Genomic DNA, 16781 nt, shown 5'->3' with positions numbered 1-16781 from the left:
AACTATTGATATAGTAAGTGGCTTGGCGATATTTATACTAGTGTCACTTGGTTGTATGGTTGTCTCTCTTTCTCTTTTTATTGGTTAGCAAGATTAATTATGAAAACTTTGTGGGCAATACCAAAGCATAGGTTTCAAGCATGGTCACATATAATAAAGCATGTTTTAGCTTGAGAGGAGAAAAAGTTATTTGTGGAATTCATCGGATGATCATCAACCTAAGTTTTCCTTTTTCAACATCTTTGCTATCAAGCAAGGCAATAGAGTGATGATTATTATTATCTCACACAAACACATACAAATGCACATGAGAGAGAGAGAGAGAGAGAGAGAGAGAGAGAGAGAGAGAGAGAGAGAGAGAGAGAGAGAGAGAGAGAGAGAGAGAGAGAGAGAGAGAGAGAGAGAGAGAGAGAGAGAGAGAGAGAGAGAGAGAGAGAGAGAGAGAGAGAGAGAGAGAGAGAGAGAGAGAGAGAGAGAGAGAGAGAATATTGCTATTATTGGATAAAGAGAATGACAATTGCATGTTTCTTGAAAGATAAGTGCATGTTTTCTTCTTCATCGTTTGGACGTTTCGATCATGTTTGACAAGCTTATCTTATATAATATGTTGTTTAAAAATCATGTTCATTCTACAAAGTAATCCTCCTACACACATGACACACCAGTTTCTCAAAATTAGGAACTACTTTATGAGTGAGCTCTTCGATGGATGGATGTATGGATGGAACATTACCATTGGAAGTTCAAAACTATACATCACACAAAGAGGGCCTATCCTAAAGCCATCGTTGGAATATAAGCAAAGTATATGAATGTAGAAAAGAAGTGTGAAACAATCTTTATGGCTGATTGAGGAGAAAGTAGGATTCAATAAAGTTGTGTATGTATTTTGGTAATATAGGTTAAGCAAATAAAATTTCTTTGATTTATGACTCAAACCAAATACTAGACATGCAAAACAAGGAAGGAGGACATGGACACCACATAGGTTGTTAGTTGATGGTGGCAACATTTTGAGGTTTGGTACTCACAAATAGAAGGTGACCAAATGCTTAGCATGTGGTAATGGGCATGTAATTGCTCGCTTGCAAACCTTGGATAGCAATATACCATGCGATAAAACAAATAGCATATTGGGCAATAAGTTATCCACGTCTACCTTCATCAAAATCTTGCTCTCGTCACATTGTCATGTCTAGTGGTCTCCTTAGATGCTACCACCCCATGACCTAGGGTAATCCCCATAAAAAGTCAAAATGATTGGCAAGTGGTTTTTGAAAGAACTTTGACTAGCTAGCCCAGACCAAGTGTTCATGTTGTCCTCCTTTTTGTTGCCAAACAATGCTTTTTCTAAAGCATCTCTTAGATGTAGTCTAGAATGGGCAAAGAGAGTGATTTTACCAATGAGCACAAGCCCAATTGGTGGGGGTATGTGTGAGTTGTGGGTGGACAAAGGTTCCAAAACCCACACTTGGATGGCTCTTGGGTGCCTTACCCTTAGGGGTGCTCTACCTTTGGGTGAAAAAGATAGGTGTTATTCCAATCAATAAACACCATTGAAAGACAAAATAGGCTACCTTTAAATTTTGGAATTTACCTTTAAAAATAAAATTAAGAAGTGAAGACATTTTAAAAGCTAAAATTTTAGAGTATAAATGAAAAAGATCTTCAAATATTGGTATTTTACCCCTTAAAATTTTCATTGAAAAGTTTTTCACATTTGGGAAAACAGGCTTTTTCGAGCACCGAGATAGGTCTCCAATTTTGGTGACATCGGTGCGTGGTGTGGGGTGGTGGTAGGAACGTACCCTAAAACAGGAAGAGGCAGTGCGGGTGAAAAGCATGCATTCAGGAAACGCGAAAATAGAAAAGAAGGAAAAAAAAAAGGAGAAGAAAAAAAGAAGAGAAACCAAAAAAGACGAGTTCTCTTTCGCTCTGTCTTCTCTTCTGCTCGCTCTCTTCTCGTATAACACATCTCGCCTTCTTCGGCTCTCTCTCTCTCTCTCTCTCTCTCTCTCTGCCAACGCACCAAACGAAGGAAAGGACGGAAGGAAGGAAGGTAGGGGAGGATTGACAGTCTGACGTAACATAGAAAAGCTCTTTTCGCCATAGCTGCCTTCAATTTCGCCTGCTCTGCTTCCTTGTCCATTTGTGCCTATCCCTGCCCTATCTTCCCGTGTTATGACGTTTCCCAAGGCTACCCTCATCGCACGAGCCTCCCCCTCACTGCGGCTTCCTCCGTCTTTAGTACATTAGGTTATTTTTACCTGCAGCAGCCATGCTCTCTGTCCAGAGCGGGCTTCCCGTCCAGAATGGGCTCCGTCAGGGGCACAACATCGGCTTTTCTCGAGAGATTGTGAAGCTCGAGCCTCCTGAGCAACCCCTGTTGACGCAGCAGCCGCCTGCCCTTCAGCAGCCACCGCCGCAGCAGCATCCACAGCAGCTTGTCTTCTCCCAGATTGGGAAGCCGCAGGCTGCAACAGTCGGGCTAGATCGACCTGATTGTAAGCTCTGAAATTGATCTTTATTATCTCATTTCTGTTTTTAAGAAGTACAATAATATTCCGTGCATTTATTTCATTTGTAACTAACCAAAAAATTGCGAAGAACACAAATTATACCATTGCAGAAGGTTTCATTATTCCAACGCTTGTTACCTGTATATATCAGGGGATGAAGATACACTGTTAGCATTGGCTCATAAGGAATACAAAGATGGAAATTTCACTAAAGCATTAGAGCACTGTGGACTGGTGCATGAGAAGAATCCTCTACGCACAGATGCGTTGTTATTATTGGGTGCAATTTATTATCAGGTTTTTTCTAGCTCCTTGACAATCACACTAACTTGGCTGTGTTGTAGCTATTAATGGCCCTAGTTTGGTATACTTCTTCCTCAATTTATTTATTTTTGTTGTGCCTGCATCAATGGAATTTTCAGCTTCATGATTTCGACATGTGCATCAAGAAAAATCAAGAGGCTATACGAATAGATCCTAGCTTCGCGGAATGCTACGGCAACTTGGCCAATGCGTGGAAGGTTGTGATATTTACATGACTGTCCTTTGGTTAGGAATATTGTAATGGAGAAGTTTAATTTCGGTGCCATGATTGCAGGAAAAGGGAAATATTGATTTGGCAATACAATATTATGCTTTTGCTATTGAGGTAAATCTCAGTTTGATTTATTGGTGACTCGTGTAGTTCAGCAAGGCTTTATGCATCGATATTCTTTTTGGGTTCAGTGGATGTTGATCGTATGGTGATTCACGTAGGTTAAGCTTGATGCAACGATTTATGATTTAGTCTCCACGTTGATTGAAGTTGTCATCACAGTATTGGGTGGGTTATGTTGCTGCAGATTCGTCCTAAGTTTTGTGATGCATGGTCAAATCTGGCCAGTGCATACATGCGCAAAGGGATGCTTCAAGAAGCTGAAGAATGCTGCCGCCGAGCCCTAGCTATAAATCCCAACCTGGTATTTTGTTAACAATAGTTCAGTTTCCACTTTGATGTTGTTTTGTCCGTATCTATTTTATCTTTTGAATGCTGTAAGGGTATCATACAATCCTTTTGATTTTGAACTAGGTGGATGCTTACAGTAATCTTGGGAATCTTCTGAAAGCAAGGGGACTGCTCCAGCATGTAAGGCATTTACAGATTTGAATAGTGATGTGCTTATATCCTACAGTGTGGATATGACTTCTATACTTCTCATGTTCAGGCATATGCATGCTATGTGGAAGCTATTCGTAAACAGCCATCTTTTGCAATTGCTTGGTCAAACTTGGCTGGCCTTTTTATGGAGCTTGGAGATTACCCCCGAGCACTTGCATATTATAAGGTAAATGCACAGTACTGACTGCTAATGAAATTTTGGCAAGCTTATGTTGAGTATTTTTTGATGCCGATGTTTTGTACAAGCACAGTTTGCTAATTAACTGATGTGTGCATGGCATTCCCCCCAGGAGGCGATCAAGTTGAAACCAAATTTTGCTGATGCGTATATGAACCAAGGAACTGTGTTAAAGGTGTGTTATAATGCTACATGTTGTAATTTTTTGGTCATCTCGTAACTGCAGGTGATCCTGCAATGTCATAGACATAGCAACTCATAACGAAGCTTTTTGTACTGCAGGCTTTAGGCAGAATCCAAGAAGCAATCCTTTGTTTTCAGAAAGCTATTCAAGTTAAGCCTGATTATGCCATTGCTTATGGTAAGTAAACCTTTGCCCATTGTTTCTTTATGTGCTGTGTTTTATGGAAGTTCTCTGTGCATCTGTTGTCCACAATTGTTTTACTTGGGGTACTTGCTTTGGGCTGGGGATCCTTTTATCCGCATGGTGGCTGTATGTGCCTATTGGGTTCAGCTTTTTGTTTTATCGCTGGCCTGACAGAATGTCCTTTTCGTGTGGTCTTGTTGTCTCCTTTCATCTTGCTCGGAAGGTGCGCGCTCTTGGACAGCAAACTTATTGCCTGAGGCTTTATATTTGCCAACTCATCTGTTTGGTCATTAAAGTATTCACAGCAGTGGGGAACCGGCATGAATTTGTTTTTTGATCTATGTGTAAAGGGTGTTTACCTGTCATACACATCAACAGCATCCCTGCCAAAGGATGTTTGAGTATCTTGTCATTGGGTGACCAATGACAGATTTGTGTATGAAGAGAGGACTGCCAGATCTTGCTTCAACATGGCAACAATACAGCTGCTAGCTATAGCTAGGGTGGATTTTGTTGTGTGTGGAAGATCATAATCAGCATCTGGTAAGTGTATATTGGGTCTTTGGGTGACGGGGGCTCGCTGGGGACGGTTTTTTCATGGTGTGCAGGTAATCTGGCAAGTCTTTACTATGAACAGAACGAATTGGATCTGGCAATACTTCACTACAAACAAGCCATTTTACTGGACTCTTCTTTCTTGGAGGCATATAACAATCTTGTAAGCTACTCAAAGTCCTATAACCTGTGGCAGGGGTTCAGAAAATGGGCTATTCTTATCTGATTCTACAAATTGTTTCTGTGTACTGATAGGGCAATGCTTTGAAGGATGCTGGGAGGTTGGAGGAAGCTATAGTCTGCTATCAGGTTGATGTGTCCTCCTATGTTAAATCCTGCTGCTCTGATTGTGTGGCGATTTAGGCCTGTTAACCTTTTACGTGTAGTCTGGGTCTATTGTTTGTAAATGTTCAATGGTACCTTGTTGTTTGCCTGGGTCTATCGTTCTTTAATGTTAAATGGCAGCTTCTTGTTGGGCAACTGTGCCACTGGAGTGACATGCCTGGTATGGAACAGGGAATGAGTAGCAAGTAAAGGCTGTTCCTATCTATATAGATTAAACTTGATGAACAAAATAGACTGCATCAGACAGTTATCCTTCTGGTATCCACGTGTTTTGCTTTGATTATACTTCAAGGGGATGAGTGCACATGCACACATGCACTGATTTGGAGATCAAGTTTTTGCAAAACAAGCCTATCAAGCACCAACTTTGTATGATAAACGGGTCACTCTGATAAGGCTAGGTGCAACTTATCTTGTTTTTAGGTAGTGGGTTTACTAATGTATAATTCCTGTGGGCAGGCTTGCCTTCAACTTCAAGCAAATCATCCTCAGGCCTTAACCAACTTGGGAAACATCTACATGGAAGTGTAAGTATTTCTCTTATGCGTCTTAATGAGCTCAAATAACAGCTAATTGGTTAATAACTTAATTGCATAAAATGGGACACTTCAAGTTTTGTCTAGATGATTCAACATACTATTCTTTTATCCAAAAAAATGCTCAGCTAAGTTGGCGGCTGTCTTATCTGGAATGGTCTTTATTTATCTGTATCAGAAATATGGTCAATGTTGCTGCAAATTTCTACAAGGCCACTTTGGCTGTAACCACAGGATTGTCAGCCCCTTACAATAATCTGGCAACCATTTACAAGCAGCAGGTAAGTGTGAAGTTGTCTTGTAATGCCGAGTCTTGAATCAAAGAGGATGCTGAATAAAAGCTTATACCGATCTTTTCAGGGGCACTATGTGGAGGCAATTGCTTGCTATAATGAGGTTCTACGAATAGACAATAAAGCTGCTGATTGCTTTGTAAACCGAGGTAATACTCTGAAAGAAGTTGGCCGTGTAACTGAGGCAATCCAAGATTACATTCGGGCTGTAAAACTGCGTCCAACCATGGCAGAGGGCCATGCCAATTTGGCTTCAGCTTACAAGGACAGGTTGCATGTTAAGCTATTCTTCTTTTGTTTGTTTAGTTTACTCAATGTGTGTGAGTTTTAACTAAATCTTCCATGTTTGGTGATTGCAGTGGGCATGTGGAGGCGGCCATAAAAAGCTACAAGCAAGCTTTATGTTTCAGATCTGATTTTCCAGAAGCAACCTGTAATTTGCTTCATACATTGCAGGTTTTCTCGGCTGCCTCTTTGCTGTTTTTTTGGCCAAACCTTCAACATTTTATCATTACTATGCCTGATTTGCTTTGTCTATTGCTGTGTGTGTTGTTACTGTGGCTGAATTGCTTTCTATATTGCAGTGTGTTTCACATTACTATTCCTGATTTACTTTGTCTATTGCAGTGTGTGTGTGATTGGGAAGATCGTGACAACAAATTTGTGGAGATTGAGAAGGTCGTCAGGCAGCAGATACAAGTAAATGCTTTGTTTAGCAAGCCTTTGAACTTCAGTTCACAAGTCTACTGCTCTTTGATTATGGAAGCTGATTGACTGATCTTATACTTCTCTTGTTGATTGCAGTCACAAGTCCTTCCAAGTGTGCAGCCTTTTCATGCGATTGCATATCCTATCAACCCTATACTTGCTTTAGATATAAGGTAATGAGTTAGGAGTTTAGTGGGTAATCAGGCGCTACCCCCATCAAATACATGCACTGACTACTTGCTTCATTTACAGCTGCCAGTATGCAAAACATGCTGCATTAGTTGCATCACGCTTTAGTTTGCCTCCTTTCTCTCATCCATTGGCTGTACCTGTCACAAGTCAGGGTGGGTCTGGACGCCTCCGAGTGGGGTATGTATAAGATCTTGGTTACAGGGTCATGGACGATTTATGGCTACTTCAATCACTTTGTAGAATTGAAATTCTGACCTTTGATTGTGGTGTGTTTGTAGTTATGTAAGCAGTGATTTTGGCAACCATCCCCTCTCTCACCTCATGGGATCTGTTTTTGGAATGCACAATAGGGAAAATGTGGAGGTAACATAATATAGTTGCCTGTTTGGGTGATGATTGCATCAAACTGCTTTGCATGTCAGGTGTTCTAACTGCTTTGCACATCAGGTGTTCTGCTATGCATTGAGCCAGAATGATGGTAGTGAGTGGCGGCAACGCATAATGGCTGAAGCAGAACATTTTAAGGACGTTTCTAGTGTGTTGTCTGATGCGATTGCACGGTTAATTGCTGAAGATCAAATTCAGATTTTGATAAACTTAAATGGTTACACGAAGGTAAGTCAGGAATATAGGTGGTGTTTTACCTTCTGGAATATAGATGCATGGAGCTAGGAAAAAGTGACTCTTCTACTTGCATTGTCGTGAACAGGGTGCTAGGAACGAGATATTTGCCATGCAACCAGCTCCGATACAGGTTTCATACATGGGCTTTCCTGGAACCACTGGTGCTGATTACATCCACTATCTAGTGACAGATGAGGTAGGAAACCCTGCATCTCTCTTTTTCTTCCTTGCTCTTTACAGTGTTTTCCAAGCCTAATATGAACTTGTGGATCTCTTGCAAATTGCAGTTTGTCTCACCGAATTGTTATGCTCATATATATTCTGAGAAGCTTGTCCACTTGCCACATTGCTACTTTGTGAATGATTACAAACAGGTAGTCTTTTCAAGTGGACTTTGTAGCTAGTTATTATTTCCAATTAGAGAACAAGGTTTTTTGAGATATTTGGTTGAATGCCTTGCAGAAAAATCTTGATGTGTTGGATCCGAACTGTCAACCCAGGCGTTCAGACTATGGCTTGCCCGAAGACAAATTCATATTTGCATGCTTCAATCAGCTGTATAAAATTGACCCTGAAGTATTTGTGACTTGGTAGGTTTCTGGATACTCTCAAACATGATTACAGTGCTGGATTCTACATTCATTACTAATAATGTAATGGGACCAGGTGCAACATATTAAAGAGAGTCCCAAACAGTGCCTTATGGCTGCTCCGGTTCCCTGCTGCTGGAGAGAGCAGGCTTCGGGCATGTAAGCAGCACCTATACAGTTGGGACCATCTTTTACATCTTAGATGATGCAGATGCTGATCGTGTTTACAAATTCCTTGTTATCTTTATGTGTTTCAGATGCCATAGCACAAGGAGTTCAGTCAGAGCAGATTATTTTCACAGATGTTGCAGCTAAGAGTGAGCATATACGTCGAAGTGCATTAGCTGATCTTTTCCTTGATACGTAAGCTTTACTTCTTTTATTCCTGCTCATTGTATGGACGAGTTTCTCTTTCTGAAGGTGCAGATGCCTTCACCAAGAGCTAGAGTTGATGCTTTTTCCACTATCTTTAATCAGATGCATGTATGATGGCAGAAACCTTGTTTCTTTACACTGAATTTCTGCAATTGTGTAGGCCCTTATGCAATGGTCATACTACTGGAACTGATATCCTATGGGCTGGCCTACCAATGATTACGCTACCCCTGGAAAAGATGGCAACTAGAGTTGCTGGGTCTCTTTGCATGGCTACAGGATTGGGGGATGAAATGGTGGTCAAGAGGTAATGCTAGTGTTTCAAGGAAGTGAAGGTCACTATCTCTATGATCATTGTCTGTGTTGTTGGGCTGATTGGACGGTTTCTTTCATGATCAGTATGAAAGAGTATGAGGAAAGGGCTGTCCTACTTGCAACAAACCCAGCAATGCTGAAGTCTCTGTCTGCCAAACTTCGGGCTGCTCGTTTAACATGTCCCTTGTTTGATACAGCACGATGGGTAAGTTACAGCTTTCAGTTTTGCATATGTTGCATTTATCCAACACGTGTCTTTATTGTTTGTTGTGACTGGTTTCTTTGCCCTGGCTTCTGGTGCCCTCAATATTTGCATAAATAGTGTGTTGTTGTGCTATTGCTAAATGTGTTCATTGCTCCAGTGAAAACTTGAGGAACTGTCTTGGGCTGTATGACTTTGATCTTTGCTTTTATCTCAGAAGACTGTGCCGATTGGATATTTTTGTTACAGAAAGAAAAATTGTGAGATGAGATTTCTTGGGCTTATGACTGAACGTTGTTTCATTTCAAGCAGGGCTCTGCAGGTTGCATGGGTTGAGTCCTTCAATTCTGTTGTGGAAATTGTTAGATGCAGTTTCTTAGGGAAGATTTTGCATGGACTTGTTAAGCTGAGATAAACAGTTTAAGTATTAGGATTTGCCCTGCAGTTGTAAGCACTGGATTATGTGTTGTGTGCATGCTAGTCCCCTATTTCACTTCCGAGATTTGTGTGTGGTTCGTCTAATTTCATCTGCAAGGACTGTGATCTTGTAGAATTCACCATCTTGTCTGCTTACTTCGATGTCTCTGGCTGTGGACATTTTGCATGGGTTATGGCACATCATAGTCTTGTTTAGGTTTCTCCTAATGTGAATCTGTCAATTTTCTCGAATATTACTCGTTTTTGTGGTGTTACATCAAACATCTGATTGCTTGCTTAGAAATGTTGACTTTGTGCTGTACCAAGTGTCCCTTGATGTCGTTCCAGGGGTTCAGGTCGATGTTGTGAAAGTGCACTCTTGGTTTGTTTCATCACCTTATGCGATTACATACATAATTTTAAGCAGTATATTTGCTATATTTGCTAGATGTGCAGGAAAATGTATAAAATTCTCAGAGTACACCTAGTTGCTTGTTAAAAACTCTTCTTTATTCAAGCTCCTAGCCATTTCTCCTTTGCTTTCCAAAAGAACAAACATCCGACTGCTTACATAGAAACATTGACTTTGTGCTGTACTAGTGTGCCTTGAAATGAATTAATGATCCTTTTAGGTTCAGGTCAATGTTGTAAAATTACTCTCTGTGTTGTACTCATGCTTGGTTTGTTTCATCTCCTCATGTGATAATGCACATAACGTTCAAGCTGTATACTTGTAGGATAGAAGCATAAACTGTGCTACAATATTGTTGTGCCGGCCGATGCACAAAAACAGGAAAATTTCAAATTACACTTAGCTGTTTGTCGAGAACTCACTTTATTCAAGCACCTAGCTAGATCTGCTTTGCTTTCATTGAGGCTGTCTCATTATTCAATGTAACTATGTTTTAATCATGTCTTTATAAGTAGTATGATTAGTTATGTTTTTATGGAGTTTGCATGCACATGAAATTAGAAATTAAGCAACTGCATTCATGATACATCTCAGGTGAAAAATCTTGAAAGGGCATATTTCAAGATGTGGAACCTTTATTGCTCGGGGAAGCACCCACAACCTTTCAAAGTGTTAGAGAATGATATGGAATGCCCGTTTGATCGGTGATGCTATTGAAATTGTTAACTCTATATGAATTTTAGGGCTGAGGTATGTCCAAATGATGCATTTGAAGTGGGCAGCAGCAACTTCTATGTTGATGGAATGGGGTGCATGTCCAGAATAACTGTCAGCATTTGTTGATTATATTTGGTCATCAGATGTTCTGGCAGAAAAAGGCTCATCTGGCATGCAACCCAAAATGCTTGCTGACTAGGCTTAAATAAATCAATGATTACACTCGTACATACTCAAGGTTTCACAGAGACTCAAAAGAATTGAGGCCCAGAAACCTTCAGTTCTCTACATGGCACGTCCCTCTGCTAATGGTGGTTCAGTGGGTGCTTTTCTCTGTTGTACCCCATTTTTTTGAAGGAAAATATAAGTTTCTTAGAGCCTGTGTGGTGTTTCTACATTTTTAGAGATTCAGCTAAATATTACCACAATCTTTGCAGTTTTGGTGTTTTTGGGGGTGGGGTTGGTATAGGATACTGATTGATGTAATGTATGGTGGTGTGCGAAACTGACACAGTTTGTGTGTGTCAATCCCTTTAACTAGACCTGAAAATCGACAGGGCATAGCTTGTAAGCAGTAGTTGTTACGAGTATGAAGTAATGATTATCAGTTCCTATTCAGGTGTAGGCTGTTTGAACATATTTTAGGGCTCCAGAAGTTTGCTCTTATACGTCTGAATGATCAACTTTCTGTGATAACTCTAAAGATTTAATCTTTTTGGCTGGTCCTGAAAATAAACAGGACATATCTTGTAAGTAGTAGTATGGTGCAATGATTTGTCAGTGCCTTTCCAGGGATAAGGTGTTTGAACTCTATTTCTGGGGGATGCAAAATTTTACTCTAGTACATCTGAATTGATCAATTGTGATCTCTTTCTAAAGATTCCATGTGTCAGCTTAGTGCCCGTCTGTTCAATTCTAATGTATGTCATCAGGTCTAACAATCTTCTTCTGTGTCCTAGTCTCTTCTTTGTACTGCTGCTGCTTGAAGAGTCTGTCCTAATTCCTTGATTGTCACTTGCATTTCTGTAAAATAGTTTTGGTCCTCCCCCTTCCCAACCCTACAGATACCATCACCACCACCACCACCACCACCACCACCACCACCACCACCACCACCACCACCATGACCACCACAGGACCAAATTCCCACTTACTAAAAATAAAAACGAAGGGAAGAAGACCCATTTAAAGGCAGAGAAGGAAAAGGAGAAGCAAGAACAAGCAAAACTGGGGTAAGGGTGTTTGGCGATGCATGTCAGCTATATACCTTTGGTATTATCTGCGCCCTTCTGTCAAATTCTTGGAGTTTCTATGCTTCTTTTCATGTTCATGCTTGGAGCCGAGACTACACGTGCTTGAAACTACTCTGTTGAGACTTTTGTTTTAGTGCTACATGGAGGTTGGTATGCTTGAGCCATCTTGTGGTAATTTCGAGCTTCTCTTTGTGAGTTGGTCTCTTTCTGGGAGAGTTTCTAGTCTCATGTCTTGTAACGAGTTCTGTTATTTGTTCTCATCTCAAGCAATGGGATACCACTTTCACTAACATCTGTGAATGTTCTTTTATGGGGCTAATCTGTGATCTCCTGGTCTGACATGATTCTTTAGTTCTGAATGTCCTTCACCTGCTTAGGGCAGTTTTGCGGTATTGCTCTGTGTACTTCATTATGTGTACTGGAATCTGACTTTGTTTAATCTTCCACAATCCAACTATTTATACAAACAACAGAAAAATCTGACAAATCTTTTCAAGTTAAAATTTTTTTGATGCTTCAGTGAGCTTATTCTTAACTAGGAAATTCTTCTGTTCCTTTATGTAGTTTTGCCCTATCGGTTAAGTATATAAACTTGAATTGAGTTGGGATGGATTCTCAAAACATTTATTCTATTTCACTTTTCTAGAGTTAGCATTAGTCTTAGCCCCTGGCACTTGATTATGGTTGAGTTAGGACACAGGATTGATTACCCCAATTATGCTTTTTAGAAAAAACGAAAGAGTTCTGAATTGTGTGGTTTGGAAAATTTAGCAAAGCAGTCTCTATCTTGGAGATGATTTTTTAAGGTTAGAAGTCTAAATAAGTTGTATTGCTTTAGGATATAACGAGCTTCTAACAGAGTGAATTAGTTGTACTTTCAAATCGATTCCTGGATTTTTCTTTTTGGAACTCTTAACAACAGTCCATCTTGGAGAGGATGTTGTTAGGTCTGAGTGCTACATAAGGTGTAAGTAAATTCTCTTAAAGAGTTTCCTTGACTACAGTTGTATACAAGGTTTATTGAATGTGCATGTTTTGCATCACTTGCATCTGTTGATGCATGCAGTTGCAAGAGCATACAATGTGGTAATTTGGAGGTGTTTGTGAGGTTAGAATGATCTTTTAACAGAGAATTAATTATACTTTCAAATTGATTCTGGATTTTTCGGTTTGGAATTGTAACACAAGTACTCCATCTTGGAGAGGATGGAGTATGGAACTCTAACATCAGTCATTCATCTTGGAGAGGATGTCCTTAGGTGTTACATAAGGTGTGAGTTAATTGTCTAAAAAGTGTTTTCTTGACTACAGTTGTAATCAAAGTTATTTGAGTGTGTGTTTAGCAGCACTTGCATCTGTTGCTGCATGCAACTGCAATAGGTGTAATGCAGTTATGAGCGACTTGAATACGGCATGTGATTGATCTAGTGTTTAACTGAAGTCTTAATGCTTTATGGTGGGTTGTCCCCCAGACTAATCAAGAGTGCACTGAATCGAGCTTAGACAATGCAAAAGGTTTCACCCAAAGAATTGGCCAGATTAGGCTTGGATGTGCTAGAATTTTATCCGAATAAAATGTCAGATTAAGCCTGCTGAGTGAGATGATTGCTATTCAGTCATTCCAGTAGGTGCTCAACTACCTTTACAGGCATGTTGACTTTCTTATTCTAAGATCGTATTTGCCATTTGCCAATGTTCAATTTCATAGTTATAATATTGTCGATTATCAATTATCAATATTGTCCATATCTCCATTGTAGAAAGGTAAACTATTTATGATGCAAATGCATAATAAATTTTGTGAAAATGAATAAAGATGTGATAGTAGAATGGTAGATTTTCTAGTGGTGGTTAGACTGAAACTCATGAACTTTGGATTTCTAAATCAAGTTTTTGCATTTCTTTGAACGTAATTTATTTCTCACTAAATTTTTACTGTTATTTTGCCTGATTTTGAGTTGCTCCAATTCCTTGCCTCTTATAGTATTGACTGGTATGGTTTTTATGTGTTTACATGTTCAACTCCTCTTGAGCATGAAATCTTGGTTTGTGTGTTTGTATAAGTTGTAGGTCCAGGTCCACAGCTTAAAAGCTAGACTAGTATCCATTTAAGTTGTTAGGGAGGGAGAACATGAGCATATGATATTTTGTACATGGTAGGTTTGATTGTATTTGTATGCCATTTAGTGGTAGGTCAAGCTATGGTTGGTAGGCTTGAAATGTACATTCATTAATGAGCTATTCAAGAGACACATGCTAAACATCATTGTCTTTAATGAATCGACAATGGATGAGATATTTGACCAAATAGTATGCTCGTGTGTTGATTAAGAGATCCTTTAGTCCTTAGTAACTTGGGCCTTTATTGTTAACAATATACTTGAGAGAGAGAGAGAGAGAGAGAGAGAGAGAGAGAGAGAGAGAGAGAGAGAGAGAGAGAGAGAGCATTTGCTACTAAATTTGCTATGTTGTATAAATTGATTGATCATAGCGGTAATTAGTTGAAAAGAGATGGTAAAGAAGGAAAAATAGATTGTCATTTACAAAAAAGAATATGTATAATTTTTGAGGTGTGAGGATAAAGAAAGCATTATGGCCAATGAAGCATGGCTAATTAGTTGCTTATTTTCTCTAATCAAGGAAGCATAAGGCTAAAATGAAGAATGGCTTATTAATTGCTTATTTTCTCTAATTTTATGCTCGATTAATCATTCATTAAATTAATTAATGACAATGTCTCTTTTCTTTGTTGTTCCTTTTCTTGTGTTTTATTCTCTCTAACCTTATGTTGATTAATAATTAATTAATGGCAATGTTTGTTTGCTTTGTTGTGCCTTGTTTTAATAGACGGAAGAAAAGCAACTAGGACTTGAAAAAAAGGCCATATTTTATAACATTTGATTACAACCTTAAATTTATTGTATAAGGGTCTAATTGCTTTTTCTTCTTGGGCTTTAACTTTTCCAATGCTTCACCTTTTGTACTAAATATATTATTTTGTTGCTTGCATTCTTCTCTTTTTGGTTCCTTTTCTCTTGTTACCATCTTTCTTTTGTGTTTGCAGTTTCTTCCATTGTAAGAAACAAGTAAGTCATCAATGTATTGTTTGGAATATGAGGAACATAACTTGTGTTCACATTGCCAAGGGTTCTTTCATCCTTTTGAAAAATTCACAAAATTCCAGTCTCATAAGCTGCACTTTAGAAAAAATGTAGTCATCACCTTAACAATGGATTACTACTTTGACAAATCACCTTTTATTTTTGGGCTCAAGTTTGGTCTTCTTTCTTCTCTTATCAATTCTCTCATTTTTTGAATTTTCCTTAAAATGTAGGTATATTTTTCATAATCTTGATAGTTTCCAAGTAGTCTTTGAATAAAGCCTCACGTAGCTTGTATAATGTCCTCGAATCATTATCTCACAATGATGTCTAATCCCTTTCTTTACCACCTTTCTTTGATCTCATCACTTGGACAATAAAAATCTCTTGCAAGTAAAAAGTGAACCCTCACTTTGAGTTAACTCACATCCACTTTTGGACATTAGGGATGTTTATTGTGTTGGTATGCTTTGGGGCATTTTTGTGTGTTTTTTGTTTGTCTTGTAGCCTCTTCAAGATATAGCTCCACATAGATGTTTGGAACTTTTCATGTTGTTTGACTCGCTAATACCATTGCTAGTGCCACAAATAGACTAATGGATCTAAAAAGGAGTCACATTAGTTAGAGGGAATGTTACTTGGTACCTTGTATCATTTATCTAGATTGTAGATTAGTCTAGTACGAGTCCAAAATAAAGAAGTATTAACATTTATTTTTTGGATTATATGTTTTTAATATTTATTGATAATAAGTAAAAATACTAAAAAATTATATTAAGTATTTATAATTCACATAAATAAATGAAGGTATTTATGTTTGTAATCAATACTTGATTAATTATGAGCTTTTTACTTGGGATTTTTTTGATGGAATTTTTGAATCTCTTAAGCTTTTGCTAAAGACAAAAGCTATATTTTCGTTTTAACTATGGCCCATCTAAAGTAAATAGTAATATAATTCTATTGAAATAAAATATATTTCATACTAAAGAATTCTTTCTCACCAAATTCTCTATCTTTGTAGAACTTTAAATATCTTTGATGGTCAAGATGTTTTTGAGAGAGAGAGAGAGAGAGCGAGAGAGCGAGAGAGCGAGTGAGTCAGTCAGTCAGTCAGTCTCCTCCAATAGAGGGAGAGCTAGCATTATGTTAAGAGTGGGTTTTTTAAAATTTTAATTATTTTATTAAAATTTAAAGAATCTAATAAAGAATGTTGCAAGACATTATGTGTATATCCTCAATGACACGTGTTTAGGGCCTATTTATAAATATTTTTAATCTTGAATTCTCCCTTGATAAAACATAACCTTTTTAATTCAGTTTGCAAGTGACTTGTAGAAAATTTGTAAAAAAAAAAAACCGTCGTGTTGAATTCACGTGATACATAAATACATTATTAATTGACCAGTTCATGCATAATCCCTTTTCTCCTCCTCTTCGGTTACTTGTTAGTTTTTTCATGGTTTGTGTTTACTATTGGAAGACACTACAAAAGCAAATAAGAACTCCAAAAAAAAGTGATGAAAAACACAAGGGGCTTAATTTATTTTTTATGTTTGAATTTGTAACTTCAAAGTTTAGATTAAGATGTAATGTAACAACAAATACTAATGCATGTCTAATAATGTCTTATTATAGAAATAAGATTGTGTAGTCAATTTTACTAAGGAATGACAATGTTTGGTTATCGTCTTGTTAAATATTATTATATTAGATCTATGCATATTTTGTCTAGACATGTTATCTTATATTCAATCTTTATCAAATATATAATTGGTTGCTTTTTAGGAAACCAAAGATAGATCTTGATCTAATTGAAGAGTGATATACATTATTCAAAATTTTGAGTTATTTCACATTCTTAAAATTGTACTAGTGTGTCTTTTCACTAAGGGCTTGCTTGATTTATGAGTGTTGCATGCT

General features: G+C 38.2%; 1 protein-coding gene across 1 annotated transcript; it reads left to right on the top strand.

Annotated features, from left to right (window-relative positions):
• The first annotated feature begins 1937 nt into the window (after positions 1-1937).
• Positions 1938-10899, top strand: SEC (Tetratricopeptide repeat (TPR)-like superfamily protein). The gene is made up of 28 exons (XM_087669731.1): positions 1938-2504; positions 2671-2816; positions 2942-3040; positions 3118-3168; positions 3362-3478; positions 3589-3645; positions 3725-3844; positions 3969-4031; positions 4139-4217; positions 4832-4941; positions 5034-5087; positions 5583-5650; positions 5838-5940; positions 6020-6222; positions 6312-6408; positions 6580-6651; positions 6757-6833; positions 6913-7029; positions 7131-7215; positions 7300-7467; positions 7562-7672; positions 7764-7850; positions 7939-8066; positions 8143-8225; positions 8324-8429; positions 8602-8748; positions 8841-8961; positions 10382-10899. Exons 1-28 carry the CDS (start codon positions 2279-2281, stop codon positions 10493-10495), a joined length of 3009 nt encoding a protein of 1002 aa, XP_087525857.1. The 5' UTR covers positions 1938-2278; the 3' UTR covers positions 10496-10899.
• Positions 10900-16781: the final 5882 nt, after the last annotated feature.

This window comes from Lygodium microphyllum, chromosome 27 (genome assembly GCF_053477565.2).
Source record: "Lygodium microphyllum isolate KBCC chromosome 27, Lygodium_microphyllum_v1.1.10, whole genome shotgun sequence".
Classification (NCBI taxonomy): Eukaryota; Viridiplantae; Streptophyta; class Polypodiopsida; order Schizaeales; family Lygodiaceae; genus Lygodium; species Lygodium microphyllum.
Note: the sequence above shows the minus strand (reverse complement) of the source record. Positions and strands in the feature narration are given on the sequence as shown.